The sequence below is a fragment of the Capricornis sumatraensis genome, chromosome 9, assembly GCF_032405125.1.
Source record: "Capricornis sumatraensis isolate serow.1 chromosome 9, serow.2, whole genome shotgun sequence".
In the NCBI taxonomy this organism is placed as follows: Eukaryota; Metazoa; Chordata; class Mammalia; order Artiodactyla; family Bovidae; genus Capricornis; species Capricornis sumatraensis.
This window is the reverse complement of record NC_091077.1, coordinates 14,665,297-14,693,099: the sequence shown is the minus strand read 5'-3', so window position 1 is coordinate 14,693,099 and position 27,803 is coordinate 14,665,297. Positions and strand designations below refer to the sequence as shown.

Genomic DNA, 27,803 nt, shown 5'->3' with positions numbered 1-27,803 from the left:
GACCTTGCAGCTGAAACCCAGACCGAATTCCAAAAGCCAGAGTCGAGCTGGGAAAGCCACTTGGCCAGTCTCTTCTCTGGTTGGCTCCGACAGGCCCCTTCTGAATGAGCTAACCCTGACCGTACCTCATGGGTTTTGACATTTGAGTGTGGAATGACTGCCTGTTCCGTGAGCCTCATAGCCTCATCCCTGTCGTTTGGGTACTGCCGCTGCCGTCAGGCTCACACTGCTCTTATATGTCTGTCTACTCCAGCATTTGCCGAGTATATCTTGATGGATCCCAGCCCAGAGTACGCACCACTATTCAGCGTGATGCAGGAGAAGATCTACATAAGTAAGATAGTGGTTGAGTTCCTGCAGAGCAACCCTGACTCCACCTACGAAGACCTGATCAATAAGATTGAGGTAAGAGGCTTAGGTCCTTCATTATCTGAGATTCACAGATTGTTTACATGTGATGTTGTTCAGTCACTGATTTGGGTCCAACTCTTGGTGACCCCATGGGCTGCAGCTCTCCAGGCTCCTCTGTCCATGGGATTTCCTGGGAAAGGATACTGGCAGGTGGGTTCTTCACCACCGAGCCACGTGGGAAGTCCCATTTACATGTGATATAGATGTACTAAGAAGCATGTTTGTTTGACGTAAACCAGTTTTGCTTAAGCCTAAGAGAAGCTTCTGTTTTTTTTTTTTTCCAAAAGACCACTGTTCCTCCTTGTATGCTCAACTTGAATCGATTCACAGAAGATTCTCTCCTGCGGCATGCCCAGTTCGTGGTGGAGCAAGTAGAGAGTTATGATCGGGCTGGGGACAGTGACGAGCAGCCCATCTTCCTGAGCCCCTGCATGAGAGACCTCATCAAGCTGGCCGGGGTCACCCTGGGAAAAAGGTGAGGGTGCAGCAGGAGTGAGTCTGAAGACCTGAGACGGAGTCTGGAAGGCAGGGCACTGTGGGAGCGCTTCCTGGGCCGCTAACACCGTGGAATCTCCCTTCCAGGCGAGCCGAAAGGCGGCAGACCATCCGGCAACCCGCCAAGGAGAAGGACAAGGGCCCCACCAAGGCCACCACCACCAAGCTGGTCTACCAGATCTTCGACACTTTCTTTGCGGAGCAAATTGAGAAAGATGACAAGGAAGACAAGGAGAATGCCTTCAAGCGCCGGCGCTGCGGCGTCTGTGAGGTAACCTCGCCTGAGTCGGCTCTCCTGCCCTCATGATCTCTGAGGAGCTCACTGTTTTCTCTTTTTGGCTTGAGAGTCTTACTGCGTAGACGTGACCCCCAAAAACAGAGCTCAGAGAAGGAGTTACTTATCCAAGGGGAGTTGCACGTCTTACGGGACAGCTGTCAAAAGAGGCACGCTCAGGCACTTTGCCATCAGTGCCGCTGCTGCCACAGAGGAGTCTGGCCATGTCCCATTGTGTCCTCAGGCCCCGTGTGAGGGTGAGGGGTGACTGACCCACAGAGGCCAGCACTGCTTCCTCCAAGCGGGGTCATCCTCCCAGGATCCTGTCTTGTCTCATGGTGTAACTTTCCTCAGAAAGTGGGGGCTTCGTCCAGCTTAGCTTTGAGGCCTGAGACGACCTCTCTCTGAATTTTTTAGTATAATATATATTTACTTCACCCTGGAGGAATTAATCTCCCTAATTCTATCACTGACCCAGAATCAGATCTGTTTTGGTGTCTATTTGACTTAATTTGGATGAAAGCTTGAAAGTGAAAATATAGCAGCTGCCTTCAGGAACCATCCTCCATTCATACTAGTCTCTGGATTCTGAGGGTCTCCTCAGCCTCGTATTGAGTGGCTGCCCTCAACAGGGATTTGTGTGTTGAACCCGTGTCCCCCAAGCAGTGGAAACACGGAGACCTAACCACTGGGCCACCAGCGAACTCCCTGTCCTCACCATTCTTGTTTTGGTTTTTATTTCATCTAGGACATGTCTATCCAAGCTTTAAATTTTCTTTTTTAAAAAATATACATAAACTGGCATCTTTCACAACTACTGTGTGTTGATACGGGTAGACCTAGTTACCACTTTATTCCATAGTATTTCACTGTGACTGTCCCAGCCTATCCCTCAGTGATGGGCAGTGCGATATTCTAATGTGTCTTCTGTGATTCTTCACTACTTAGAAGCAGAATTGCTGGGGTGTAGGTTACATACTTGACTTTGGTCTAGAGCACTGTTTTCCAGAGTGGTGTCACCAGCTTACCTCTGAGCCACCTGAGCTCTCCTTTCCCCACACCTGTGCCAGCACCGTGTCTCAGGGTTAACCTTTACAGGCCTCACGTCTTGTTCCTAACTCTTACTTCCCTGAGTTCTAATGAGGTTAAACACATATTTTAAAATTCACCAAAAACTGGTTATTAGCTGTGACTAACGCCATTCCATTTTTTTTAATGTGTTTTAGATTTGTCAGCAGCCCGAGTGTGGAAAGTGTAAGGCCTGTAAAGATATGGTTAAATTTGGTGGTAGTGGACGGAGCAAGCAGGCTTGCCAAAAGAGGAGGTAAGTTTGGCCAATGATTGTGTTTGGAATGGAGGGAAATGCCAGCTGATGGCAAATAGGCTTCGTGTGGGACAGCTGGGTTGACACGTATAGAATAGGCAAGATCCCTTTGTCTAGCGTTGTTGCCAAACCTGTCCCTGTTTTCTTAGTGAAACACCTTCAGTTGGTTTTACTTTTTTTTTTCCGGCTGCGCTGTGGGGGCTTGTGGGATCCTAGTTCCCCAACCAGGGATTGAACCTGTGCCCTTGGCAGTGAGAGCACAGAGTCCCAACCCCTGGACCACCAGGCAGTTCCCAGTTGGTCTTATTTTTTAAAGAAGACCTTGCTTATCACAAGTGACTTCGTAGGTGTCCCAACATGGCCATGAAGGAGGCAGATGACGATGAGGAAGTGGATGACAATATTCCAGAGATGCCATCACCCAAAAAGATGCACCAGGGGAAGAAAAAGAAGCAGAACAAGAATCGGATCTCTTGGGTTGGCGATGCCGTCAAGGTAATCCAGGAGTGGGCCCTCGGCTGTCCTCGTGCTGCTGCGCTGCTGAGCAGCCAGGTGCCTCACTGCCAGCCGTTCTGAGAGCAGCCGGAGCCCTGGAGCTGAGAAACCTGCCCACGCATCCCACAGCTGCAAGCAGAGCAGAGCCGGCTGAGAGGCTGGGGTCTGTGGCCAGGCGCCAGAAATGCGTTTTTACTTATGTGCCCAAGGACGCGATGTTCCTCGCCCTCCAAAGTGGGCATTTGATACAGTCCCGGTGTGCGAGACTGGTTCCCCTGTGAAGCTGGTTTTGAGGAGAGCCCTCACTGCCCCCTCGCTAGGAGTTGGTGTTTGGAGCATTAGCAAACCGCCTCCGGGGTTTCTGTGCTCACCTGCCTAAGAGTCAAATCCTTTGCCACAGCTGGAGAGTAAATATGTTCTCCGTGCTGGTCCCTTGGTGTCCATAAGCTGGAGATGGGCCAGTTCCCTCAGCCAGCCTGAGGCCTGCCCCTTCTGGGTGCTGCTCTAGGTCTGGGCGACACAAGTGCTGTCAAGCAGGTGGGGCACGGGAAGAGGGCTGGGGCCGCAGAGGCTTCTTGCTGGAACAACATCCCGAAGGGTTGGAGAGCAGCTGGCCACTTAAAGTCCTTATGAGGAACTAGGGCAGAGGCCGTGTGGTGGGAACCAGCTTTCCTTGTGGGAGAGAAGGAAGAGGGTCCGTGAGTCTGAGGGGAGTGTGATGAGTGGGATGTGGCGCTGTTCTAATTGAAGGCTAGGATCTGACTTGCTGACAAAGGAGTGGAGCTGGCGACAGAGGGCTGTGAGTGCCTCGGCTGCAGGCCTCCAGCCAGGGGAGGGGCTGCTCTCTGCAGTAAGTAGCCAGGCTGCTGGAGCTTACAGCTGCTTAGAGAAACCGCCATGAGCTATGCTTCTCTGTAAATCGGCAGGAACTCGCAGGGCAAGCCTTGCACAGCCCTTCAGACCCATCCTCTCCTGAAACTAAGCTCTTGTTTTCAGACTGATGGGAAGAAGAGTTACTACAAGAAGGTATGCATTGACTCGGAAACCCTGGAAGTGGGGGACTGTGTTTCTGTAATTCCAGACGACTCTTCAAAACCACTGTATCTAGCAAGGTTTGTATCCTTCCTTCTGCCTGACTTCAGCCCACACTTTGAGTAAAAGCAGGAGGTGCCTGTTTTGCAAAAATAGCAGCAGCTCTTTGCCTTAGACTAAAGCCGAGAAATGGGCTTCCCTGGTGACTCAGTGGTAAAATAGTTCTGCCAATATAGGAGGCCTGGGTTTGATCCCTGGGTTGGGAAGATCCCCTGGAGAAGGAAATGGCAACCCACACCAGTATTCTTGCCTGGAAAATCCCATGGACGGAGGAGCCTGGTGGACTGCAGTCCATGGGGTCACAAAGAGTCAGGCACGACTGAGTACATACGCAAGCGACACCACAAACAGTTATCTGTGCTCCTGAGGAGCCTCGCCGGCTCCACCGGCCAAGCGAGAACCTTCTCCCTCCCCGTCTTCCGGCTCCAGGGTCACGGCGCTGTGGGAGGACAGCAGCAATGGGCAGATGTTCCATGCCCACTGGTTCTGTGCTGGGACGGACACGGTCCTCGGGGCCACTTCGGACCCCCTGGAGCTGTTCCTGGTCGACGAATGTGAGGATATGCAGCTCTCGTACATCCACAGCAAGGTGCAGGTCATCTATAAGGCCCCCTCGGAGAACTGGGCCTTGGAGGTGAGTCCCCGGTGCCCTGCACGTGTTCCCACCCCTTGCTGCGCGGGGTCATCATGACTGATGGTGGCCCCATCCCCAGGGAGGCGTGGACCCCGAGGCCCTGATGTCGGAGGATGACGGGAAGACCTACTTTTACCAGCTGTGGTACGACCAAGACTACGCGAGATTTGAGTCCCCTCCGAAAACTCAGCCAACAGAGGACAACAAGTACAAGTGAGTGCAGGGCCTGGGCTCCCAGGCTGCCCTGTCGGTGCTCTAGGATGCTGTGCCCTGCTTGTTCTGTGCTTCTCTCTGCTGGGTCTGCTGTCCCTGGATCCTCTGATTGCTCTCCCCGCCAACTAGAGACCAGCCTGACTTGGTTGCAGTGGCTGAGTATGTGGATGGCCTGGTTGGGGGTCAGGGTCACCCCCATGAGAAGCTGTCCCACTCAGGGATAGGATGTGTCTTTCTGTGTCTGTCCCACAAATCTGTGTCTTTCCCACAAATCTGTGTCTTTCCCTCAAATCTATGTCTTTCCTCATAAGTGAGATCTTTGATTCCATTTCACTCTAATGCTTTTAGAGAGGCTTGCTTCTTAAACGCTTAGTGCTCCTGTTTTCCTTTCTAACCTTGATACCTCACTTTTTTTAACTAACGGTGGTGACTGGAGTCTTCCATCATGAGCAGTGTGTGGGAGCGAGGCTGGGAGGGTTTGCCGAGCTGCCTCTGGTACTTCTCCGGTCAGCCTGGGCTGCTTTGGGGCTTGATCTGTTTTTAAGGCACTCTAACTCTCCTCTGAAGGGTTTATTAATCAGGAATGTTGCATTTTACCAAGTCCCAGTAGCCTTTAGAGATAGTAGTGTGAGCCTCCTTTGACATGGTTTGAGTTCCTGGCTTTACTGTGGTCTGCATTATCATCCATGTTGGAGTCTTACCAGATTCTAAGTCATTTGCTAATGTCTCTGGGTTTTTATGTTAGCTACTCAAAAGTGGGGTCAACTTGACATTTTCCTGATGTGCATATCTCTGGGCTTTGGTTCCCAATCAAAGTGTGAACATAAAAGTACAGGAGAGCCAGTGCCTTCTAACATCCGTGTGTACTTCCTCTTGGTCACCGGAGTCTCTGGAAATACGCCAGCGGCAGCTGCTTAAAATCACCACCAGCCACTCAAGGGCCTTTGGTTTCTGTCCACCGCTCCTTCAGGTTCTGTGTGAGCTGTGCACGTCTGGCCGAAATGAGGCAGAAGGAAATCCCCAGGGTCATGGAGCAGCTCCAGGACCTGGAAGGCCGTGTCCTCTATAGCCTTGCCACCAAGAACGGCGTCCAGTACCGGGTGGGCGATGGCGTGTACCTCCCTCCCGAGGCCTTCACCTTCAAGTGAGTGCCCCTTGAAGCCAGTGGGGCCAGGCGCTCCGGGCCAGCAGCAGGCTGGCTGCACCACATGCCCCCCACCTCAGTCCACTACCAGCTGCTGCTGAGCCGTCGCACTGGCGTCTGTGGTGAGCAGACGCCATCCAGCGGTCCTGTGTGGAGCCACTGTCCTTCTGTGGCAGTGAAGCCATCTGTGAAAGAAGTCAGACAGAGCCTTCTGGCTAAAGGAGGATGCTGGGGTCAGTGATGGGTTCCTGCCCAGCAGGTCATGTCAGAGACCCTGCCCCCAGTTCCTGTTATCAGATGGGGAGAGGAGTATCTTGTCTTGCCTGCCAGGCCTCTAAGGAGTAAGTGAGTTAAAAGTGCTTATTAGGGACTTCCCTTGTGGTTGAGTGGTTAAGACTCTGCCCTTCCAGTGCAGGGGGAGTAGGTTCAGTCCCTGGTCAGGGAACTAAGATCCCACATGCTATGCAGTGTGGCAAAAAAAATATCTAAAATTAAAAAAAAAAAAAGGTGCTTATTAGCACAGTGCCTGGCTTAGTGTAAAGGCTGACTGTGAGTTACTGCTTGGTAACTGGGAACTGCATCAAAAGACTTCCACATCAAAGGACTGAGGCTCTTCAGGGAAAAATCAAAGCCACAGATATTTCCCACACTTGATCCCTTCCTTGTTGGTTCTTAGAACTAGCGTGTGGTTGGATTTACAACCAGCATTTTGGCAAGCTTAGCTCAGTTTCCCGACTTATTTTCCTCGAGTCCTCATTGGAACCCATTCAACTGAATGAGTTCAACCCAGTCAACCCATGCACTGAATTGCAGAGCCTCAGTCCTCCCAGCCCTGCGAAGTGAGTGTGCATGGTGCCCTGAAACACCAGTTCTTGGCCTGGAAGGGGAGGCCGGCCTGTAGGGCTGTTGACCAGGTATTCCTGGCCCAGCTGGAAGTGAGAGCACAGGTCCTCAGAGGGTCTCTGGGGCCTGACAGACTTTGGGGGGCCTGGCAGGAACACACGGCACCTGCCCTCCTGAACTGCTCAACTTCCTGTCTTCAGAGTGTGGCCCTGTGGTCCTGGCAGCTTGGCATCTGATGTGATGGCCTGATTCCACCAGTACATGGCTGGGCCAGGTTCGGCTAGCCCAGACTGCCCATCTTCTCCCTTGGCCTCTCCCGCAGTGCCCCGAGGTTAGTGCCTCAGTCAGAATGTAGGTTATGCCACCGCCACAACTCTCAGACCACAGGAGTTTACCTCTTGCCTGGACTGTGTGTCCACTGTGGTTCAGGGGACTCAAGACTGTTGTGTCACTCAGGGACCTGGGTTGACAAGGCCTCTGCCTTCCAAGTTGCCTGTCCAAGGCAAGGGGAAGCTCACTGGCAATTCTTCTGCCAGGGCAGGGCTTGTTTATCACAGCTACTCACACCACCTGCCAGGAAGTCCTGCCCTAAGGCCAGGTGCAGGGAGAATGTGAACAACCTCAGCAGCGAGACCCAGAGCACAGATGGGGAATACCTGTGTTAAAGTGTGGATGAGATTGAATCTCTAAATCTGTGCTCAGGGTACTGAGCTGCGTTAGTTCAGGCGCTGGAATTTAAACAGTGATCATCACTGGTCAGTCACGCCGAACCACTTTCTAACGTTTGACGTTCAGTCACTCAGAGTAGTCGCCTCTCTGCAGCATCAAGCTGTCCAGTCCTGTGAAACGCCCCCGGAAGGAGCCTGTGGACGAAGCTCTGTATCCAGAGCACTACCGGAAGTACTCGGACTACATCAAGGGCAGCAACCTGGATGCCCCCGAGCCCTACCGTGTTGGCCGCATAAAGGAGATCTTCTGCAGCAAGAAGAGCAACGGCCGGCCCAATGAGACAGACATCAAGATCAGGGTCAACAAGTTCTACAGGTCGGTGAGGGCTCTGCCCTCCAGGGGCCTCTGCCTGAGTCATGGGAGGTAGTGAATCGCACACACAGTGGTGGTCTAAGGGGCGGAGGAGGTAGTCCTCCCAGGTGTTCCTGACTACCTGGTGGGTGCTGAGGATCACTACAACTGTGTAACACAGCCCTGGATTCCTGTCTTAGAGCTGCAGAGCTTTGTCCAAAAGAGATCAGTGAGCGGAGGTCCAGAGTGCGACCAAGGCAGGCATGGCATATCCTGGGCTCTGTCTGAGGCGCCATCAAAACCCTGATATCTGTTTAAGCTGCCCTTGTGTTCCGCCCCTCCCTACTGCCAGTCCTCCTGTCCTTTCCAGGCCCTCTTCTCCGTTTCTGGGGTTTCTCTCTGTCCCAAGGTCTTGGCTTCACTGAGTTTTTGGGATCCTGATAGTACTTAGGAGCTTAAACTGAAGCTGATCCATACAGATAAGTCTACAGTTGCTCCACTTCTTAGCTAACATACAGGAAAGTTTTTCTGAAGTCTTTGAAGTAACAGGTACTAAGAGAACAAGGAATCTGGCAGGCATAGGGGGAAGAAGGCAGCTCTAGACATGCTTCTCAATAGGAGGTCGGCAACTGGTCTCAACCCAGGCCCACCCAGTCTTCTTGGAGGCATAAAGAGCAAGCAAACCCTTAGTTGAGATCACAGTAAGAAATCCCACTTAGTTTGTGGTGTTTAGTGCCGACTAAGGGGGTTAGTAATCAAGGTGACTTAGTGAGGCATGGGGCCTAGTCTTTACCCTCTGATCCTATGAGCACATCCCCAGGAATATGCCATTTAATTCATTTTCAGCTTGCGACAAACGAACTAACTAAGACTCTTGCACTCCCAGGCCGGAGAACACACACAAGTCTACCCCGGCCAGTTACCACGCAGACATCAACCTGCTCTACTGGAGCGATGAGGAGGCCGTGGTGGACTTCAAGGCCGTGCAGGGCCGCTGCACCGTGGAGTACGGAGAGGACCTGCCTGAGTGCCTCCAGGACTTCTCTGCTGGTGGCCCCGATCGCTTCTACTTTCTCGAGGTGGGGCCCTGGGCTCACTGCAGGGAGGGCATCTGGGTCAGACACAGCGCCCGAGAAGTTTACTTACCCAGAGCATGAGTCTGTGACACTCAGGTTGATCTGGAATTTAACACTTAAAGCAAAATGAAATATTTTAACATCCTAATGCAATAACTCAGACCTCCCTGGTGGTTCAGACGGTAAAGAATTCACCTGGAATGTGGAAGACCTGGGTTCAAACCCTAGGTTGGGAAGAGTCCCTGAAGAAGGGAATGGCAACCCACTGCAGTATTCCTGCCTGGAGAATTCCATAGACAGAGGAGTCTGGCGAGCTACAGTCCATGGCATTGCGAAGAGCCGGACACAACTGAGCGACTAACACACACACACAAATAACAATTTTTGTAGACTGTTAGGTGGCCTCTGCTGGTCTGGCCAGTGTCTATGAGTTAGGGAAATGGACCTCTAGGCCCAGGAGATGAATCCCTGCCCCCAGTCCCTTCAGCCTCATAGCTGAGCTTGTGGCCTGGTTATTGAGAGAGAGAAGAGCCAGGTGTCTGTTGATTTAAGCTAATCACTGTTAAATTGTTTGAGCACAGCTTCTTTGTGACAGGCATGTATGGTCTTAAGATAACCCGTGTCTCCCCCAGGTTCTGGTCTGTACAGCCTGATAATAACATTTGCCTGTTTTTAGAATGAGTAGTCCAGGTACTTAAAATAGCAGGAATTTCTGTCAGCCAGGTAAAACATTTTTATTAATAGACTTTTCCCCTTTCCTCTATTAGAATCAAAGCCCTCTTGGCTTCTGGCCATACTTAGGAAGAAATGAAGTATATTCTTATTAAATTAACTTAAATCCTATTTGTTAGAGAAGGGAACTGGTGTTTCTCTTCCAGACCACTGTGGTTCTTTCCCCCTCAGGCCTATAACGCCAAGAGCAAAAGCTTTGAAGATCCTCCGAACCACGCCCGGAGCCCTGGAAATAAAGGGAAGGGGAAGGGGAAAGGTATGTCGTGGTGTGTCATTCCCCCAGGTTCCTCTTCAAGTCTGTGTCCTCTAGCTTGGATACTCATGAGTCAATCAGTATGGAAGAGCAGCCTCTGATGTTACCTCCCTCAAAACGAGGTGGACTCTGAGTCACCAGGGGCTTTGAGGCGAGCCCGTCAGGACCCTGCTCTGACTTGGGGTCCGTCTCCTGCAGGAAAAAACAGGACAAAATCTCAGACGTGTGAGCCTAGTGAACTGGAGACAGAAATCAAACTGCCGAAGCTGCGGACCCTGGACGTGTTTTCCGGCTGTGGGGGACTGTCAGAAGGCTTCCACCAAGCAGGTACGCTCCGGGGGCGGGTCTCTCCACACAACCTGTTAAAAACTGGATCAGGCAGGCTGTGTCTGGAAGACTTCTGTGGCCCTGGCCACAGTTCCAACTAAAGAGTCTCTTTCTGGGGAGTTCATGACACGTCTGTGTCCTTGTATCCCCCACCCAGGCATCTCGGAGACGCTTTGGGCCATCGAGATGTGGGACCCTGCGGCCCAGGCGTTCCGGCTCAACAACCCTGCGTCCACGGTGTTCACAGAGGACTGCAACGTCCTGCTGAAGCTGGTCATGGCTGGGGAGGTGACCAACTCCCGCGGCCAGAAGCTGCCTCAGAAGGGAGACGTGGAGATGCTGTGCGGCGGGCCGCCCTGCCAGGGCTTCAGTGGCATGAACCGCTTCAACTCTCGAACCTACTCCAAGTTCAAGAACTCCCTGGTGGTCTCCTTCCTCAGGTAAACAGAGCAAAAGCCCCTCTGCGTTCAGTGCCACCCAAGGGCAACTAATTGGCCTGCCCTTGTGCTGCAACGCCTGGTGCCAGGGCCAAGCAGTCACCGCTTTAGCCTTCACTCCTACAGAAGGCCGCTGCTGAGCGAGGCGCCACTCTCAGCCTTCAGGGAGTTCACGGCTCCCTCTCCACTAGGGAGAGACCCTGAGAGCCGGCAGGTTTGTCTTGACGGGCGTCAAAGCAGTTGGGAGTGACTTCTGGCCAAGGAGGCCGCCTTGCTCTCTCCAGGCGTGGGGCTGACTCTCTCGGTCACTCCTGTCCCCCACAGCTACTGTGACTACTACCGGCCCCGCTACTTCCTCTTGGAGAACGTTCGAAACTTCGTCTCCTTCAAGCGCTCCATGGTCCTGAAGCTGACGCTGCGCTGCCTGGTCCGCATGGGCTACCAGTGCACCTTCGGTGTGCTGCAGGTGCGCCCGGGGCGGGCGGGGGCGGGCGAGCGCAGGCAGGGGCCAGGGGCGGGGGCAGCCATGCCTGGGCAGGGGCACACGGGCGCACGCAGAGGCCAGAGGTGGGGGCAGCCATCCCTGGGCTGCCACAAACTGTCCCTAACTGAAAACAGAGCTCCAAAGGGGACTTCCCCAGCACTTCCACGTGGGGGGGTGTGGATTCTATCCCTGGTGGGGAACTGAGATGCTACATGCTGCTGAATGTGGCCAAAAATTAAAAACAAAACTCCTCAAAGGGTCAGGCTGTAGGGTGATGACCTATAGCCTGGTGGAGGCAGATGCTGGCCCGCACTGCACTATGGAGCCTTTGGCATTGAGATTCTGGAGGAACTCAGAGCCAGGACCCCAGCAAGTCCTGAGGGACCATGTGCAAGAGACCTCTTTGCTGCGTCGTTTCCAGCTCGTTTCCCCTGATGGGGTGTAGGGGTGCCCAGCTGTGGAACTCCAGGTAGCAGTTAGACTCCCACACAGGGTGGGTCAGGAACCACACATAGACCACACTGTTTTATAGACTAAACAGCCGAGTCTCTGGGTGAATGGACGTGCTTATGAACACCTCGAGGGTGTGCATGGTGAAACTCCAGGGGCCTCTCAGTGGCTGTGTCTGCAGCGACAGGGCCTTGGGGTGGTCAGAGGGAATGAGGCCTCTTCTGAAGAGCGACTGCTCTGTGTGTGCCTGTTCAGTAATTGATGGCATAACTAAAACTGAAACGGGTGCTGAAACAGGAGGGAGAGATGGCTGGAAAACAGCGTGTGGAGGGGAGAGGGTGGCACTCGGCCCCAAGCCCTCCCTGTTGGTCTCCACAGTGTCTCAGCCTCACCAAACAAGCCTCGCTGGCGGCCACGTTCTGTCCCTGTGACTGTGGGGTGCCAGGCAGGAGGCGCGGCTCCTGGTGTCTCTCCTGGCTGCTCTCCTCCCCAGTGCTAAGACCACGGCACCCCCATGTGTCCAAAGAACCGGCTGAGAGCATCTCCTGAGCTCACTCCCACCTCCCCTGCGGTTGCTGGCCACCTCTTGGGATCGCTTGTCCTGCCCTCTGGCCTCACTCTGGTTAGGTGGAAGCCTGTGGGTTAACTTCCTGGAGAACGACATGGCAACCTACTCCACTATTCTTGCCTGGGGGATCCCGTAGACAGGGGAATCTGGTGGGCTGCAGTCCATGGGATTGCAAAGATTCGGACGTGACTGAAGCAACTTAGCACTAGCACGGTGGGTTAACTAAGGGCTCTGGGTGAGCTTCCCACCGGCCAGATGCTGCCCAAAGTCAGATGCCACGGACCTCAGCCCTCGGACCAGCGAGTCAGGGTGCCCGCTGACTCTGTGTCTCTGGTCCTCCCTGCACAGGCTGGTCAGTACGGCGTGGCCCAGACTCGGAGGCGAGCCATTATCCTGGCTGCAGCCCCTGGGGAGCCACTCCCTCTGTTCCCCGAGCCGTTGCACGTGTTCGCGCCCCGGGCCTGCCAGCTGAGCGTCGTGGTGGACGACAAGAAGTTTGTCAGCAACATCACCAGGTAGGAGCCCTGCCCGCCCATGGTCGTGGTGCCGGTGAGGCTTGGGGGAGCAGGGTGGTGCCGGGGGACCTCAGTGACAAGGCCCCGGGCCCGGAGAAAGTGTTAGTAGGAGCAGTGGTGTGGGGTCCAGCCTGCCCCCAGAACGCTCTGCCCCTCTGGGCTCATCCTGCCCGAGCACCCTGAGTACAGGGCCACAGCCAGAGCCCACGCTCTACACAGGGTCTGAGGAGAGTGCTGCCCCGGTGACCTCGGGTAGCCCTTTGACCCCGAGTCGAGGTCCCCTTTTCTGGAGAAGACGGTGCCAGCCATCGGGGATAGCAGCTGTGACTCAGGTAACAGCAGCTGTGACTCAGGTAACAGTAGCTGTGTGTCCCAGAGGTGCCAACCCTCCATGCTTTGCTGCAGGTTGAGCTCAGGTCCCTTCCGAACCATCACCGTGCGGGACACCATGTCCGACCTCCCCGAGATCCGGAACGGGGCCTCGGCACTGGAGATCTCATACAACGGGGAGCCCCAGTCCTGGTTCCAGAGGCAGCTCCGGGGCTCGCAGTACCAGCCCATCCTCAGGGATCATATTTGCAAGGTGACCAGAGCAGGCCTCCCTGCAGCTGCCTGTTGGGGACAGAGCTGCGGGTGGAGCCCAGCCTGGGCTGGAGGAGCTGATGTCTGCCCCTCCCCTTCCACTCCTGCTCTTGATCGCTCACCCCTAGCCCAGCGTTATCTCAGCTGGCCCCCAGCCTCACCACCTCACCGCCTCCTGCTTCTCCTCTTACCCACCCTCTCTCCACCACCACCCTCCCCCACCGCAGTACTTGGGCGTGGGGTGTTCATCAGAGCTTATTACTCCGAAGTAATAGGCCTAGGAAGACCTTATACTCTAGAAGAGTTTACACTCTTCCTAAATAGGTCTGGAATGGCCACTGTTTCCCACCGCGTCTCTCACCACCCCTGTTCTCTGGGAGACCCCGGGACTCCCCACCTCTGGCTCCACCTGTGCCACGCCAGCTCCTCCCAAACCCTGCCTGCACTTGCCCGAAGCCGCCCCTTCACCCGTCCACCCCTTATCCCACATCCCCGCTCTGGAGTTGTCAATGCACGTATATGACTCCAGGCTGTGCACTGGGGTTACTGTCAGTCTCCCCCAGTGGGATACAAGTGCCTGGGGGCTCCTAGTCGCCGCCAGCGTGCCCAGTGCCCACCATGACAGCACCCAGCCCCCATGGCACCTGCTTGGGTGCTCCCCCAGCTGGGCGACAGCCGGGCCTTCTGTGCTCCTCCAGGACATGAGCGCCTTGGTGGCTGCCCGCATGCGGCACATCCCCCTGGCCCCGGGCTCGGACTGGCGTGACCTGCCCAACATTGAGGTGCGGCTCTCTGACGGCACCCTGGCCCGGAAGCTGCGGTACAACTACCACGACAAGAAGAACGGCTGCAGCAGCGCTGGCGCCCTCCGCGGGGTCTGCTCCTGTGTGGAAGGTGGGGCAACCCCTCCCTGTGCCCTGGCCTCTGGGTATGGCTTCCTCCTGCTTGGTGTGAAGCTTCCAGCCCCGTTAGGATCTGCAGCCATGTGGGGGGCTCAAGGGAAGGGGCACGGTCTCAGGCTTTCTCAGCAGGAGGTGCAGGGGCTCAGGAGGCCAGCGGCCCTGAGCTGGGTGCAGACCCACCGGACCTGGGTGTCCCTGCTCTAAGTAAAGGCTGCTGAAAGCAGGGCTTATGGGGAGGCTCCACCCGGTGGACTGTCCTCCACCACGGCCCCATCACAGCCCTGTCTCCCTGCAGGCAAGCCCTGTGAGCCTGCGGCCCGACAGTTCAACACCCTTATCCCCTGGTGCCTGCCCCACACTGGGAACAGGCACAACCACTGGGCTGGCCTCTACGGGCGTCTTGAGTGGGACGGCTTCTTCAGCACAACTGTCACCAACCCTGAGCCCATGGGTAAGCAGGTAGGTCTGCGGGCCCCTTGGGCCTGGTGGGGACGGACTCACTGGCCAGGGCCAGCGTGGGCTTCCTGTGGCACGGTCGTAGGTGATTGCCTCTCACACCCTCCCCCACCATGCTTCTCGCCCCCAGGGCCGCGTGCTCCACCCCGAGCAGCACCGAGTGGTGAGCGTGCGGGAGTGTGCCCGCTCCCAGGGCTTCCCTGACACCTATCGGCTGTTCGGCAACATCCTGGACAAGCACCGGCAGGTCAGTGGATGGACACTGAGGCAGGGCCGGCCCGCAGCTCCCACGAAGCAGGCCCAGCAAGAGGGAGACGAGGGTGGGGTGGGTCTGTGGGGAGCTCGGCTCACACAGTCACTTCTGAGGGGACCCTGAACCCCCACAGCTGGTTAACTCACTGGCCTCAGTATTCCCAGGAGGGTGGTGGTAAGAAAGGGGTAACCAGCCATCCCTGGGGCCTCGGGTCCTCATGGGTCAGGCGGAATCACTAAGTGTGTGGTTGCTATTGACAGCGGAAGAAGATTTAGCCCAAAGGAAACTTCCAGCACATCACACAGAGCAGGCTGAGTGTGTGGTGGTACACATTCACTGTCTTGTCACTAAGTGTTGAAATGAACCAATATTTCCTCCTGTTTCTCAGAATACTAGGTTTGGCTCTTAATTAAGGTACATCCAAGTAACAGGTGCATGGCTGAGGTTACAGCGAGACCTTCCCATTTCACACCACCCTCACCTCCCCCAACATGCTGTTCTCCCGGAGTATCAGCTTTCAGCCAGATGTGAGACCTGATGGCTTCTGTATCTGGATTCTAAGATTTTCTAAAGCGCTTTAAATCCCCTTTCTCTGGCTGATTCTTGACCCATCAGTGTTTGGGGTGGGAGGAGGGTCCAGTGGAAGGGCTTTGGAGGCCCCTGTGAGCCTGAGGCCAGGGACCCAGTGCCCAGGTCTGAGTGGAGGCTGGTGCTGACTCCGGCCGTGCCAAACCAGGTGTCGCCCTCCTTCCCTCCTGCAGGTGGGTAATGCTGTGCCGCCGCCACTGGCCAAAGCCATCGGCTTGGAGATCAAGCGCTGCATGTTGGCCAAAGCGCGCGAGAGCACCTCAGGTATGGTGGGGGCGGACTCGGCAAGGGTGTGACATTAGGCTCTGAGACTGGGGCAGCTCACCCAGTGGCCTCACGTCTCTCTCAGGGTTGCTGAGACTGAGCAGGCAGGTGGGTGGGTAAGTGGACAGGCACTGGGGCCCGGTTCTGTCCTGTGGCAGAGTCTGGCTCGTCTGGGCCCACTGTGGACGCTAACCCAGGCCATCTAGAAGCCTTTAGGGGACACCTGAGCAGGGCTCAGTCTCTGAATGTTGATACAGAGCTGCCACAGGTTCTTACCTGGTCATCCTTTAATATCGACACTTGGGTATTAACATAGCTCCTGATTAATGTACCTGTCTTACTTGTCTGTTGCTTACTGTAACATACGTTCCCTGCAGTGACTCTCCCTTTTATTTCCCTTCAGCTAAAATCAAGGAGGAGGCTGCCAAGGACTAGTTCTCTCCTCCTATCACCCATGTTTCTGCCACCAGAGATCCCCAGCGTGCACTGATATTGTTGTATTTTCACATGTCAATCAGTCAGTTCAGGTGTGTCGTATGCGGTGTTTGTGGCCTTGGCTGACATGAAGCTCTTCAGTGAGATTTGCCTATCGGCTAATTTGACTTAGTGATCAAACTGTGCAGTACTTTGTCCATTCTGGATTTTAAAAGTTTTTTATTACGCATTATATCAAATTTACCACTGTATGAAGTGGAAATTAAGACTTTATGTAGTTTTTATATGTTGTAATATTTCTTCAAATAAATCTCTCCTATAAATCACCCTGGGTGGCGACTTACAATTTACAAGGGACTTCTGGGTGCCTCTCCACTGAGGCCGGATGCGAGTGGGGTCCTTAGTGCTGAGTGTGATCCCACAGAGGTGTTCGTCTGAAGTTAGATCATTCCCTGTGAGTTTGGGGTAGAGATTGTGATTCAGTGCTGGCCAATAACATGCAAGTAGAACTTGCTGGTGGTGTTTCCAGGAAAGCCTTTTATTTTGATTATTTTTTGGCTACACTGTGAAGCATGCAGGATCTTAATTCGCCAACCAGGGATGAAACCCATGCCACCTGCATTGGGAGCATGGCGTCTTAACCACTGGACCACTAGGGAAGTCCCCAGGAAGTCTTAGTTGGCCTTCCTTGTGGCCTTGTATCTCTTTGGTCTGGAGTGGGCTGTGATGCCTGGCAGTGTAGCAGCTGTCTTGGGACCACGAGTCCAGAAGCCCCACGCAACGGATGGCGGCACGAGAAGAGAAGCATCACTTGGAGCCCTGGCCTGCCACCCCCAGACGAACGCTTTATTTGCTTAAGAATCTGTTAGGTGGACTTTCCTTGTTTTCAGCCTGACTCAGTGGTACTGAATTCTAGGAGGAACAGACCTGTTCTTTGGTTCATCTTTGGGAAAGACCTGTATAAAGTGACAGTGAAGCAGAAGCAGACAAAGAAGTGTCACTCACCAGCACAAACGCCCCAGAGGGCCACTGTTAAGATGTGGCCTTGGCTGACATGCCCAGTCAGCCAAGTAGCACCTGCCCCTCCTCTATGTGTTCAGGAGGGCATTCTGTGGCACCTCCACTGGAACATGACATGCAAGTCACAGGTGCCTTAATCCCAAGACTAAAGGACTAGAGAGCGTTCAAATGTAAAATCCATTCAGCTCCTTCATAAGTAATCTGGCTTCCCTGGTGGCTCAGTCAGTAAAGAATCTGCCTGCCAATGCAGGAGGCTCAGCTTTGATCCCTGGGTGAGGAAGATCCCCTCAAGAAGGAAATAGCAACCCACTCTGGTGTTCTTGCATGGAGAATCCCCAGGGACAGAAGAGCCTGGTAGACTACAGTCCATGGGGTTGCAAGAGTCAGACATGACTTCATGACTTAGCAACTAATCTACCACATAGTAAGTAAGTAAATGTTTCAAGTTTCTGCTGTTGTAAACAGCACCATGCTGAGCATCCTTGGATGGACTCTTCCATTGTGTCACAAAGGTCTGTCTAGTCAAAGCTATGGTTTTTTCCAGTAGTCATATAGCTGTGAGAGTTGGACCATAAAGAAGGCTGAGCGCAAAAGAATTGATGCTTTCGAACTATCGTTCTGGAGAAGACTTGAGAGCCCCTGGGACTGCAAGGAGATCAAACCAGTCAATCCTAAAGGAAATCAACCCTGAATATGTGTTGGAGAGATTGACGCTGAAGCTGAAGCTCCAGTACTTTGGCCACTTGATGTGAAGAGCCCAACTCATTAGAAAAAACCTTGATGCTGGGAAAGATCGAAGGCAGGAGGAAAAGGGGACGACAGAGGATGAGATGGTTGGATGGCATCACTGACTCAATGGATATGTGTTTGAGCAAGCTCTGGGAGACAGTGAAGGACAGGGAAGCCTGGCATGCTGCAATCCATGGGGTCACAATCGGAAATGACTTAACGACTGATAATCTAATTTATTCTGTCAAAAATCATGACTGAGATTTGAGGGGTTTTAAGCCTTTTTGTGTGTTTGTGTACAGTTCAATGGCATTCAATACAATCACTCTGTGTATTTCCAGAACATTTTTATCATCCCAAACAAACTTTATAGCCACTAAATAATAACCCCTTATTCCCCACCTCCCCCCGCCCAGCCCTGGTAACCTCTACCCTATACTTTGAGTTTCCCCAGTCTAGGCATCTCATATAAATGGGATCATAGTTAGCCTTCTGCGTCTGACTTCTTTCACTCAGCAGAACGCTGTCTAGGTTCATCCATGTTGTAGCACTGGTTGGAACTTCCTTTTTAAGGATGAATAGCATTCCCTTGTATGTCTACACATTTTGCCCTTCAGTCTGTCAGTGGATATTTGCATTGCTTCCACCTTCTGGCTCTTGTGAGTAATGCTGGAGTAAACACTGATGTACAAGTATCTCTCTGAGTTCCTGCTTCCAAGTTTCTGGAGTATATACCTTGGAACAGAATTGTTGGATCACAGGGTACTTCTATGTTTTAACTTTTTGAGGAACCAGCAGAAAAAACAGCTGTACCATTTTACATTTGTGGTAGCAACACACAGATGTTCAAATCTCTTTACATCTTTGCCCACACTTGTTACTTTCTGTTTCATAAATAGTGTCGCTGCGTTTTTTACTGGTTTCAGGTTTATGGTGTGTGTGTGCGTGCATGTTCATTTTTATTTTTTTTAAATTGTGAAATACATATGATGTAATTTTCCATCTTAACCGTTTTTAAGTGTGCAGTTCAACGGCACTAAGTAATTTCACACTGCAATTACATCAGTACCATCCATCTCTAGAACTCTCTTCATCTTGTGAAACTGAAACTCTGTCCCCATTAAACACCAATTCTGAAGGCTGGGGGAAGGATGGATTGGGAGTCTGGGGTCAGAGATGCAAATGATTATATATAGGATGGATAAATAAGGTTCTACTATGTAGCACAGGGAACTATATTCAAAAGCCTGTGGTAAACCACAGTGGAAAAAAATATGGAAAAGAATACATACATGTATAGTTGACTCAGTTTGCTGTACAATAGAAGTTAGCAATACTGTAAATCAACTACACTTCACTTTAAAAACACCCTAACTCCCCATCCCTCCCCACCTCAGCCCCCAGCCCCCACCGTCTACCTTCTGTCTCTGTGGATTGCCTCCTCTAGGGACCTCATAGGAGTTGGAGTCATGGAATCAGTGCTGCATGAAATCATGCAGTACTTGCCTCTTTTTTTGTCTTTTGTTTTGGTTTTTTGGCCATGCCCTGTGGCTTGCAGAACCTTTTCTTAAATTTTAATTTTTATTGTAGTATTGTGAAAGTTGCTTAGTCGTGTCCAACTCTGCAACCCCGTGGACTCTAGCCTGCCGGGCCCCTCTGTCCATGGGATTCTCCAGGCCAGAATAGTGGAGTGAGTTCCTTTCTTCATGGGAACTTCCCAAACCAGGGATTGAACCCAGGTCTCCTGCATTGCAGGCAGATTCTTTACCATCTGAGCCACCAGAGAAGCCCAAGAAAACTCAAGTGGGTAGGTAGCCTATCCCTTCTCCAGGAAATCGTCCCAACCCAGGGATTGAACCCCTGTCTCTTAAGTCTCCTGCATTGGCAGACGGGCTCTTTACCAGTAGCACCACCTGGGAGGCCCTTAGGTCACCACAGAAGATTGACTAGAGTTCCCTGTGCTATACAGTAGGCTCTCAGTTATCTGTTATATACAGTAATGTATATATGTCAATTCCAGCCTCTCATCTCATCCCACCCTCTTCCCTTGCTATCTGTAAGTTATCCTCTATATCTGTATCTCTAATTCTGCTCAGCAAATAAATTCATCTGTACCATTTTTCCAGATTCCACAAAGAAGCATTATGTACAATATTTATTTTTCTCTGACTTACTTCCCCCTGTATGACAGTCTCTAGGTCCATCCGTGTCTCTGCAAATAGCACTATTATTTCATTCCTTTTTGTGGCTGAGTAACATTCCACTGCATATATGGACCACATCTTCCTTATCTAGTCCTCTGTTGTTGGACATTTAGGTTTCTTCCATGTCCTGGCTATTGTAAATAGTGTTGCATTGAACATTATGGTGCATGTATCTTTTTGAATTACGGTTCTCTCTGGGTGTATGCCCGTGACAGCTGGCAGAATTTTAGTTTCCTGACCAGGTACTGAATAAACCTGGGTCCTCGGCAGTGAGAGCCCAGAGTCCTAACCACTGGACCACCGGGGAATTCCCAGAAGCTCCTTCCTTTTTAAAACTGAGTAGTATTCCACTATATGGATGGACCACATTTTGTTCACTCATTCATCCATCGGTGGACACTAGGGTTGCTTCCACCTTCAGGCTGGTGTGAATCATACTGCTATGAACGTGGATGTACAAACATCTGTTCAAGGCCACACTTTCAATTCCTTTCTGTATATACCCAGAAGTAGAATTGCTGGGTCATAGTTCTATTCTGTAGTCATTCTGTTTCTACATTTTTTGAGGGCCCATCATGCTGTTTTCCACAACAGCCAAGTTGTGTTTTTGTTTTTAATTTTTTGACTTCACCCCATGGCATGTGGGATCCTAATTCCCTGATCAGGGGTTGAACCCACATCCCCTGCACTGAAAGATGGAGTCTTAACCACTGGACCGCTGGGGAAGTCCAGATTGTTTTGTTTTTAATGAAATAAGTATTCAAAGCACAGATGACACTCTGTCTTCCCCACCTGCTGTCTTCCCCTTCTGCGTCTGTGCTCTTCAGACGCAACCATGATGAAAGTGTTGCTGTGTCTCCTTCCTGTCTAGGGTTTTCCACCGTTACCACATGTTCCTAAACTCAGTTATTCTCTGCATCTTTAAAAAACATTAGGTTCATCTATTCTACTGCACGTATCTATCGGCAACATTTTTTTCTCAAGCACATTTGCAATTTTCAAACAAAAGTAAGCTATAGAAAAAAAGACGACACTGAATCCCACAATGGCCAAAACGAATGGTCAGTACTTGTTTCCCATTTTTGTGTCACAAGGAAGCTTTTCTAACACCCCATCATTGCCACAATGACCACGATCATGCACTTATGTAATGTGTCCACACTGACATGCAATCATTTGCAACTACTAATTGAAAACTGGCGCAGTCACACAACCACTGATCTACCACTGACTATTATTCCAGCATTGGTTCCAGGGCCGGGCATGCATGCAGCAATCACACAGACCAGCATCATCCCCAACTGTCTCAAGAACAAGGCAGGCAGACAAACTCCACAAAGAATGAGGGGATTTTAAAGAGCAAGAAATACTACAATCAAAATAAAGCAGAGAACTTGGGGATTTCTCTGGTGCTCCAGTACCTAAGACTCCACGCTCCCAATACAGGGAGCTCGGGTTTGATCCCTGGTCAGGGAGCTGGTTCCTGCATGCTGCAACTCAAGATCCCACATGCCACAACAAAGATAGAAAATTCCACTTGGCCAAATACATAATTAAAAAAAAAATGAATTGGGATGGTCTGACTCTGATTCTTAATTTGCTCCTTTCCAGATTTCATTATTAAAATGCACACATGTTGTATGTGCAGCTGGATGTTTTTCTAAAGATCTGGCTCTTCTTCTTTTTTTTTTTTTCCAAGGATAGCTGGACTTTATACTTGTGTATTTGCCTATGTCATCAACTGCCCAGGTCAAGATGCAGAAAATTCCCTTCACCTGCCTGGCACTGTAAGCTGGTTCCATCTCCATTAAGAGATGATCACAGATGACTTGTTACTATGGATTAGTTTTGCCTGTTAGAGAATTTCACACCAGTGGAATCCTATGGTGTCTATTCGTTTGTGTCTGAGACACGCATCCATGTCACTGTATCAGTCACGTGCTTCCCTTTATGTCTACATGGTACTCCATTGTAGAGATGGGATGGTTTGTTGGTCCAAGCCTCTGCTGATGGATTTCTGAATTCTGTTATGGCCTGCATTGTGTCTCCCACAAAATTCATATGTTGAATAACCCCCAGTACCACTGCAGTGGAAGTACAAGTGTATATTTAAGAGTAGAATCTTTAAAAAATTTTTTTAAAGATAAATGAAACGAGGTCATTAGGATGGGCCCTAAGCCAACAGGCCTGGTGTCCTTATAAGGACCATGTGAAGACGCAGGGAGAAGACAGCCAAGCCAGGGAGATAGGACTCAAAAGGACATTTTGGTCGCAGACTCCCAGCCTCCAGAACTGTGAGAAAATAAATTTTCATTGTTTATAAGCTGTTCAGTCTGTGGTATTTTGTTATGGCAGAAAAAAATTCAAATGATTCCCAATTTGGGCCATTGTGAAAAAATCTGCTAGGAAAGTTCATGTACATGTCCTAATATGTGCCCTTTTGTGGATGTGTGCTTCTGGTGTTTTTGAAGAATACCAAGAAGTGGAATTCCACCTGTGAGCACCAGTGAGTCCTTTGAAACTGCTGCCAAGTTTCCGACCGGTGCCACACCCTGAGTGTCCACGCTCCCCTCCTGACGCCCTCTGTAGAGTTCCTTCTGCTCTTGTCTGTTTTTTTAAATTATTTTTATTTTGGCTGCACTGGGTCTTCACTGCTGCGTTCGGGCTTTTCTCTAATTGTGAGCAGGGGGCTCCCATCGCAGCGGCTTCTCTCGTGGGGCACAGGTTCCAGGCATGTGAGGGCTTCAGCAGTTGCGGCTCCCGAGCTCCAAGTGTGCAGGCTCAGTAGTAGCACAGGAGTTTAGTGTTCCACGGCACGTGGGATCTTCCCAGACCAGGGATCAAACCCCTGTCTCCTGCATTGTTGGGCAGATTCTTTCCCACTGGACCACTAGGGAAGTCCTGCTGTTATCTTGGCTGCTGTCCTGTGGAGTCTCTGGATGTGGAAAGGATGTTGGTGTGGTGATAAAGGACCAAAAGAATGGCTCAGGGACTTCTTTTCCGTCCAACCTTGGACTCAGGCTTCTCCCCACTGTCCTGTGCTTCCCTTGGCTCCCTTTTATTATCCCTTAGAAAATACCTGATTTGAAAAAAAAATACATGTTCAATGTTTAAGAAAAATTTTCCAGGGACTTCCCTGGCAGTCCAGTGGTTAAAACTCTGCTTCCACAGAAGTGGGTGCAAGTTCAGTTCTTAATCAGGGAACTAAGGTCGCACATGATGTGTGGGGTAGCCACCACATAAATAAATAAATAGAGAACTAAAAAGAAAATTGTATTCCATACAGAAAGAATACTGCAGTGGAAGTACAAGCAAACCTCAGAGAGGTTGCAGGTTTAGTGGTAAACCACTGCTGCTGCTGCTGCTGCTGCTAAGTCGCTTCAGTCATGTCCGACTCTTTGTGACCCCATAGACAGCAGCCCACCAGGCTCCACCGTCCCTGGGATTCTCTAGGCAAGAACACTGGAGTGGGTTGCCATTTCCTCCTCCAATGCACGAAAGTGAAAAGTGAAAGGGAAGTCGCTCAGTCGTGCCTGACTCTTAGCAACCCCATGGACTGCAGCCTACCAGGTTCCTCCGTCCATGGGATTCTCCAGGCAAGAGTACTGGAGTGGGGTGCCAGCGCCTTCTCCGTGTAAATCACTGCAGTAAAGCAAATATTGAAATTAATTGATAAAGAAAATATAATGAGTCACATTTTTTTTTTTTTTTTGCTTTATAGGGCATATAAAACTCATGTTTGGGGGATTCCTTGATGGCTTAGTGGTAAAGAGTCTGCCTGCCAATGCAGGAGACACGATTCAATCCCTGATCCAGGAAGATCCCACATGCTGCAGAGCAACTAAGCCTATGTGCCACAGCAATTAAGTTTGTGCCCTAGAGCCTGGGGGCCACAACTCCTGAAGCCATGGAGCCCTAGGGCTTGTACTCCGCAACAGGAGAAGCCACGGCAATAAGAGGCTTGGGCACTGCAACGAGGGAGTAATCCCTGCTCTCCACAACCAGAGAAGAGCCCAAGCAGCAACAAAGACCCAACACAGTCAAAAATAAATACATTTTAAAAATAAATAAGAGTCATGTTTGGACTTCCCTGGCGGTCCAGTGGTTGAGTCTGCCTGCCAGTCCAGGGAAGTGAAGTGAAAGTCACTCACTCATGTCTGACTCTCTGAGACTCCAATACAGTCCATGGAATTCTCCAGGCCAGAATACTGGACTGGATAGCCTTTCCCTTCTCCAGGGGATCTTCCCAACCCAGTGACTGAACCCAGGTCTCCCACATTGCAGACGGATTCTTCACCAGCTGAGCCACAAGGGAAGACTGCCAGTGCAGAGAACAGGGGTTCAATCCCTGGTCCAAGAAGATTCCACATGCTGTGGGGCAACTAAGCCTGTGAGGCACAACTACTGAGCTTGTGCTCTAAAGATCCTGGTGTGCAACAGCGGAAGCCACCACAGGAGAAACCCCTTTGGCTGCAACTAGAGAAAGCCCTCACAGTAATGAAGACCCAGCACAGCCCAACATAAATAAAATAATTTTTTAAAGTCATGTTTACACTATGTACATACGTGTGTATGTGCTCAGTGGCGTCCAACTCTTTGTGACCTTGTGGACTGTAGCCCACTAGGCTCCTCTGTCCATGGCATTCTACAGGCAAGAATACTGGAGTGGGTTGCCGTTTTCTTCTCCAGGGAATCCTCCTGACCCAGGGATCAAACCCACATCTCTTACATCTCCTGCATTGGCAGCTGGATTCTTTACCACAAGCGCCACCTGGGAAGCCCTATGTAGTCTATTTAAAGGGCACAATAGTATTATGTCTAGGGGGGAAAAAAAAACCTTTTAATTTAATAATACTTTACTGCTAAAAATGCTAAATAAACATCATCTGACCATGCAGGGTTCCCATAAACCTTCAATTGGTAGGAAATCTATAAAGTGCAATGAAACAAAGTATGCCTGTAAAGATGAGGCCAAGTCGAAACACCCAGAAGCATCAGCGTTTGGTGGTTAAGGTCCTTTTGGGTAGCCAGAAATGGGCACAGTTTTCTCTAACAGGGGTGAAGCTCGTTGGGCAATATTTAGCTAATCCCTTAGTCATGACCGTTGTGCTGTTTTCAGTTCCAACCCTTTAAACCACATTGCACTGGACGCCTTCTTATAGCCAGTTCAGTGCACTTGGATGTATATTTCCTTAGGTCCCTTCTAGAAGAGGACATGCAAATTTGTGAGTATGAAAAACATGTTAAAAGGACTTTCCTGGTGGTCCATGACCAAGACTTCAAGTTACCAATGCAGGGGGTGGGGGGAAGGGGCCCGGTTCAATCCCTGGTCAGGGAACTAGACCCCACATGCTGCAACTAAAGATCCCACATGCGACTAAGACACAGTGCAGCCAAGTAAGTAAACACAAAAAAAGAAGAGATTTAAAAAATATATTAAAATATATATACATACATTATATCTTGCATATATAACATAGGATGTGTGGTATATATTAATACAAAAAATGTAACTTTATAGTTTATGTATATGTTTATATTTAAACCAAAAAAAATCAGATGGTAAAAATTTTAAGTAAAACAGAAGTTTAGAAATAAGCTGCTCTTTCCTGATGGCTTCCTCTCAAAGCATTCTCTCAGCAACAGTTTGATAATTCTGTTCCTAAAATAGCTTGAATGTATCTACATATCTATCTACTATTATTAAAGATGTACAAAAATTGGTTCCTGTAGCATATGCCATTTTATACCTTGCTTCATCTCCTTTTCTTGGATGTATTTTTAACATGACCTCAAGTAGATCTACTTCCTTAAGGACTGAATAGCATTTAATAGACTACAGCATAGCATGCCTTTTTTTCTTTTAATATTTATTTATTTGGCTACACCAGGTCTTAGTTGCAGCATGCCAGATCTTCCCTGACCAGGGATCAAACCCAGGCCCCCTGCATCAGGAGCTCTGCGTCTTAGCCACTGGACCACCAGGGAAGTCCCAGCAGCATAACACATCTTGATCTATTTAACCAGCCGCTGTTAATGGGCAGATAGGAATTTCCAGTTTTTGCTATCATGAACAGTACTGCTCGGATAGCTTGTTCTCACATCTTTACATACATTCCCAGGTTTTTTTCACAGGTTGAACTGTCAACTGGCTCAAAGGAAAACATGTATGTGTATTTAAGTTTTAGTAGATATCATCAATATGCCATCTGAAGAGTTTGCATAATCTCACTAACAAAGTACGGGAGTGTCTTTTTCTCTGTATCTTTGCTACCATTGAGTAATATCGAATTTTTACAGTTTTGCGCAACTGCAACATTCAGTGTTTGGATTTTGCATTTCTTGAAGTAAACTTGAGTGAGTTTGCACAAATGTTAATTGATTCTTTGTACAAACTTTATAATAGTTTCATCTGTTGCCAGACTGCCCTCTTTCTTTTTTTTTTTTTGGCAGTGCCTCACAGCTTGCAGTCCTAGTTTCCTGACCAGGAATTGAACCCATGACCCCTACAATAGAAGTTTGAAGTCCTAACCACTGATTGTTACTGTCTTGTCCGACTCTTTGTAACCCCATGGACTGCAGCATGCCAAGCTTCCCTGTCCTGCACTATCTCTCAGAGTTTGCTCAGATTCATGTCTACTGAGTCAGTGATGCTATCTAACCATCTCATCCTCTGGTGCCCTCTGGACCACCAGGAATTCCCAACCACCCTCTTTATTTACTTATTTTCCCAGCCCCCTTCCTGGTCTCCTGCTAATTTATTCCTTTCCACCATATCCTCTACAGGCTTCCAGAATAATCTTTCTCACAAGAAAATCTGGTCACATTGGGTCACCATTCAGAACATGTCAGTGCCTCACTCACACCCCACAGCCTGCAGGATAAAGAGCCTATGCTGGGAATTCCCTGGTGGTCCAGTGGCTAAAACTCTGTGCTCAAGATACAGGGTGGCTGGGTTTGATCCTTGGTCAGGGAACTAGTTCCCACGTGCCACAACTAAGACTCTATGCAGCCAAATAAATAAAAATAAATATTTTAAAAAATGTTATATATATTATATATATATACATGTATATATATATAATATATATATAAGAGACTATGATCTTTAGTCTAGTTTTTAAAGTCCTTTATAATCTGGTTCCTATCAGTTCCAAATACCCACGAATTGAGCACTTATCAAGTGTAGACACCCTGAGGGTGCTGGGGACCCAGAAGTGAACAAAGTGGGCAACTGTGTTTCTGAAGTCTGCAGCAGTTTTTACCATTTTTTTCATTATCATCCCTCTAAAGGAGAAAAATGGAATTATCTTCCATTTAAATCAGTGTTAATCTAATTACATTTAATTTCTCCCTAACAATAGAAATTAAATGTTTAGGAATAAGATTTTGTCTGGGAGGGTTGGCTTTGGAGGCCACAAGTCATTGTCATCTCCAAGTTGGTTTTTTTTTTGTTTCTTTTTTGCCACAGAACAATTAATTATGGTCCCCTTGGGAGTCATATCACTCCCACTGAGAATGCATGCAGTAGAGGGAATGCTGGACAATAAGCAATAAATTAAAGAAAATGGAAAAGATTATAT

General features: G+C 50.2%; 1 protein-coding gene across 2 annotated transcripts in view; it reads left to right on the top strand.

The window, feature by feature from the left end:
- Positions 1-16,496, top strand: part of DNMT1 (DNA methyltransferase 1) — a 42,985-nt gene extending 26,489 nt beyond the window's left edge. The window contains exons 19-40 of one of the 2 annotated variants that reach the window (XM_068980776.1): positions 254-405; positions 699-886; positions 994-1,177; positions 2,407-2,504; positions 2,852-2,999; positions 3,996-4,111; positions 4,521-4,725; positions 4,805-4,938; positions 5,909-6,082; positions 7,748-7,969; positions 8,832-9,024; positions 9,925-10,009; positions 10,205-10,333; positions 10,491-10,773; positions 11,095-11,236; positions 12,621-12,787; positions 13,193-13,370; positions 14,068-14,263; positions 14,567-14,730; positions 14,858-14,974; positions 15,742-15,832; positions 16,236-16,496. In XM_068980776.1, coding sequence (XP_068836877.1) covers positions 254-405; positions 699-886; positions 994-1,177; positions 2,407-2,504; positions 2,852-2,999; positions 3,996-4,111; positions 4,521-4,725; positions 4,805-4,938; positions 5,909-6,082; positions 7,748-7,969; positions 8,832-9,024; positions 9,925-10,009; positions 10,205-10,333; positions 10,491-10,773; positions 11,095-11,236; positions 12,621-12,787; positions 13,193-13,370; positions 14,068-14,263; positions 14,567-14,730; positions 14,858-14,974; positions 15,742-15,832; positions 16,236-16,267 — 3,398 coding nt within the window. In that variant the 3' untranslated portion in view covers positions 16,268-16,496. Of the gene's footprint in view, positions 1-253; positions 406-698; positions 887-993; positions 1,178-2,406; positions 2,505-2,851; positions 3,000-3,995; positions 4,112-4,520; positions 4,726-4,804; positions 4,939-5,908; positions 6,083-7,747; positions 7,970-8,831; positions 9,025-9,924; positions 10,010-10,204; positions 10,334-10,490; positions 10,774-11,094; positions 11,237-12,620; positions 12,788-13,192; positions 13,371-14,067; positions 14,270-14,560; positions 14,731-14,857; positions 14,975-15,741; positions 15,833-16,235 lie in introns of both variants that reach the window. The other variant, XM_068980777.1, reaches the window with a different exon arrangement.
- Positions 16,497-27,803: the final 11,307 nt, after the last annotated feature.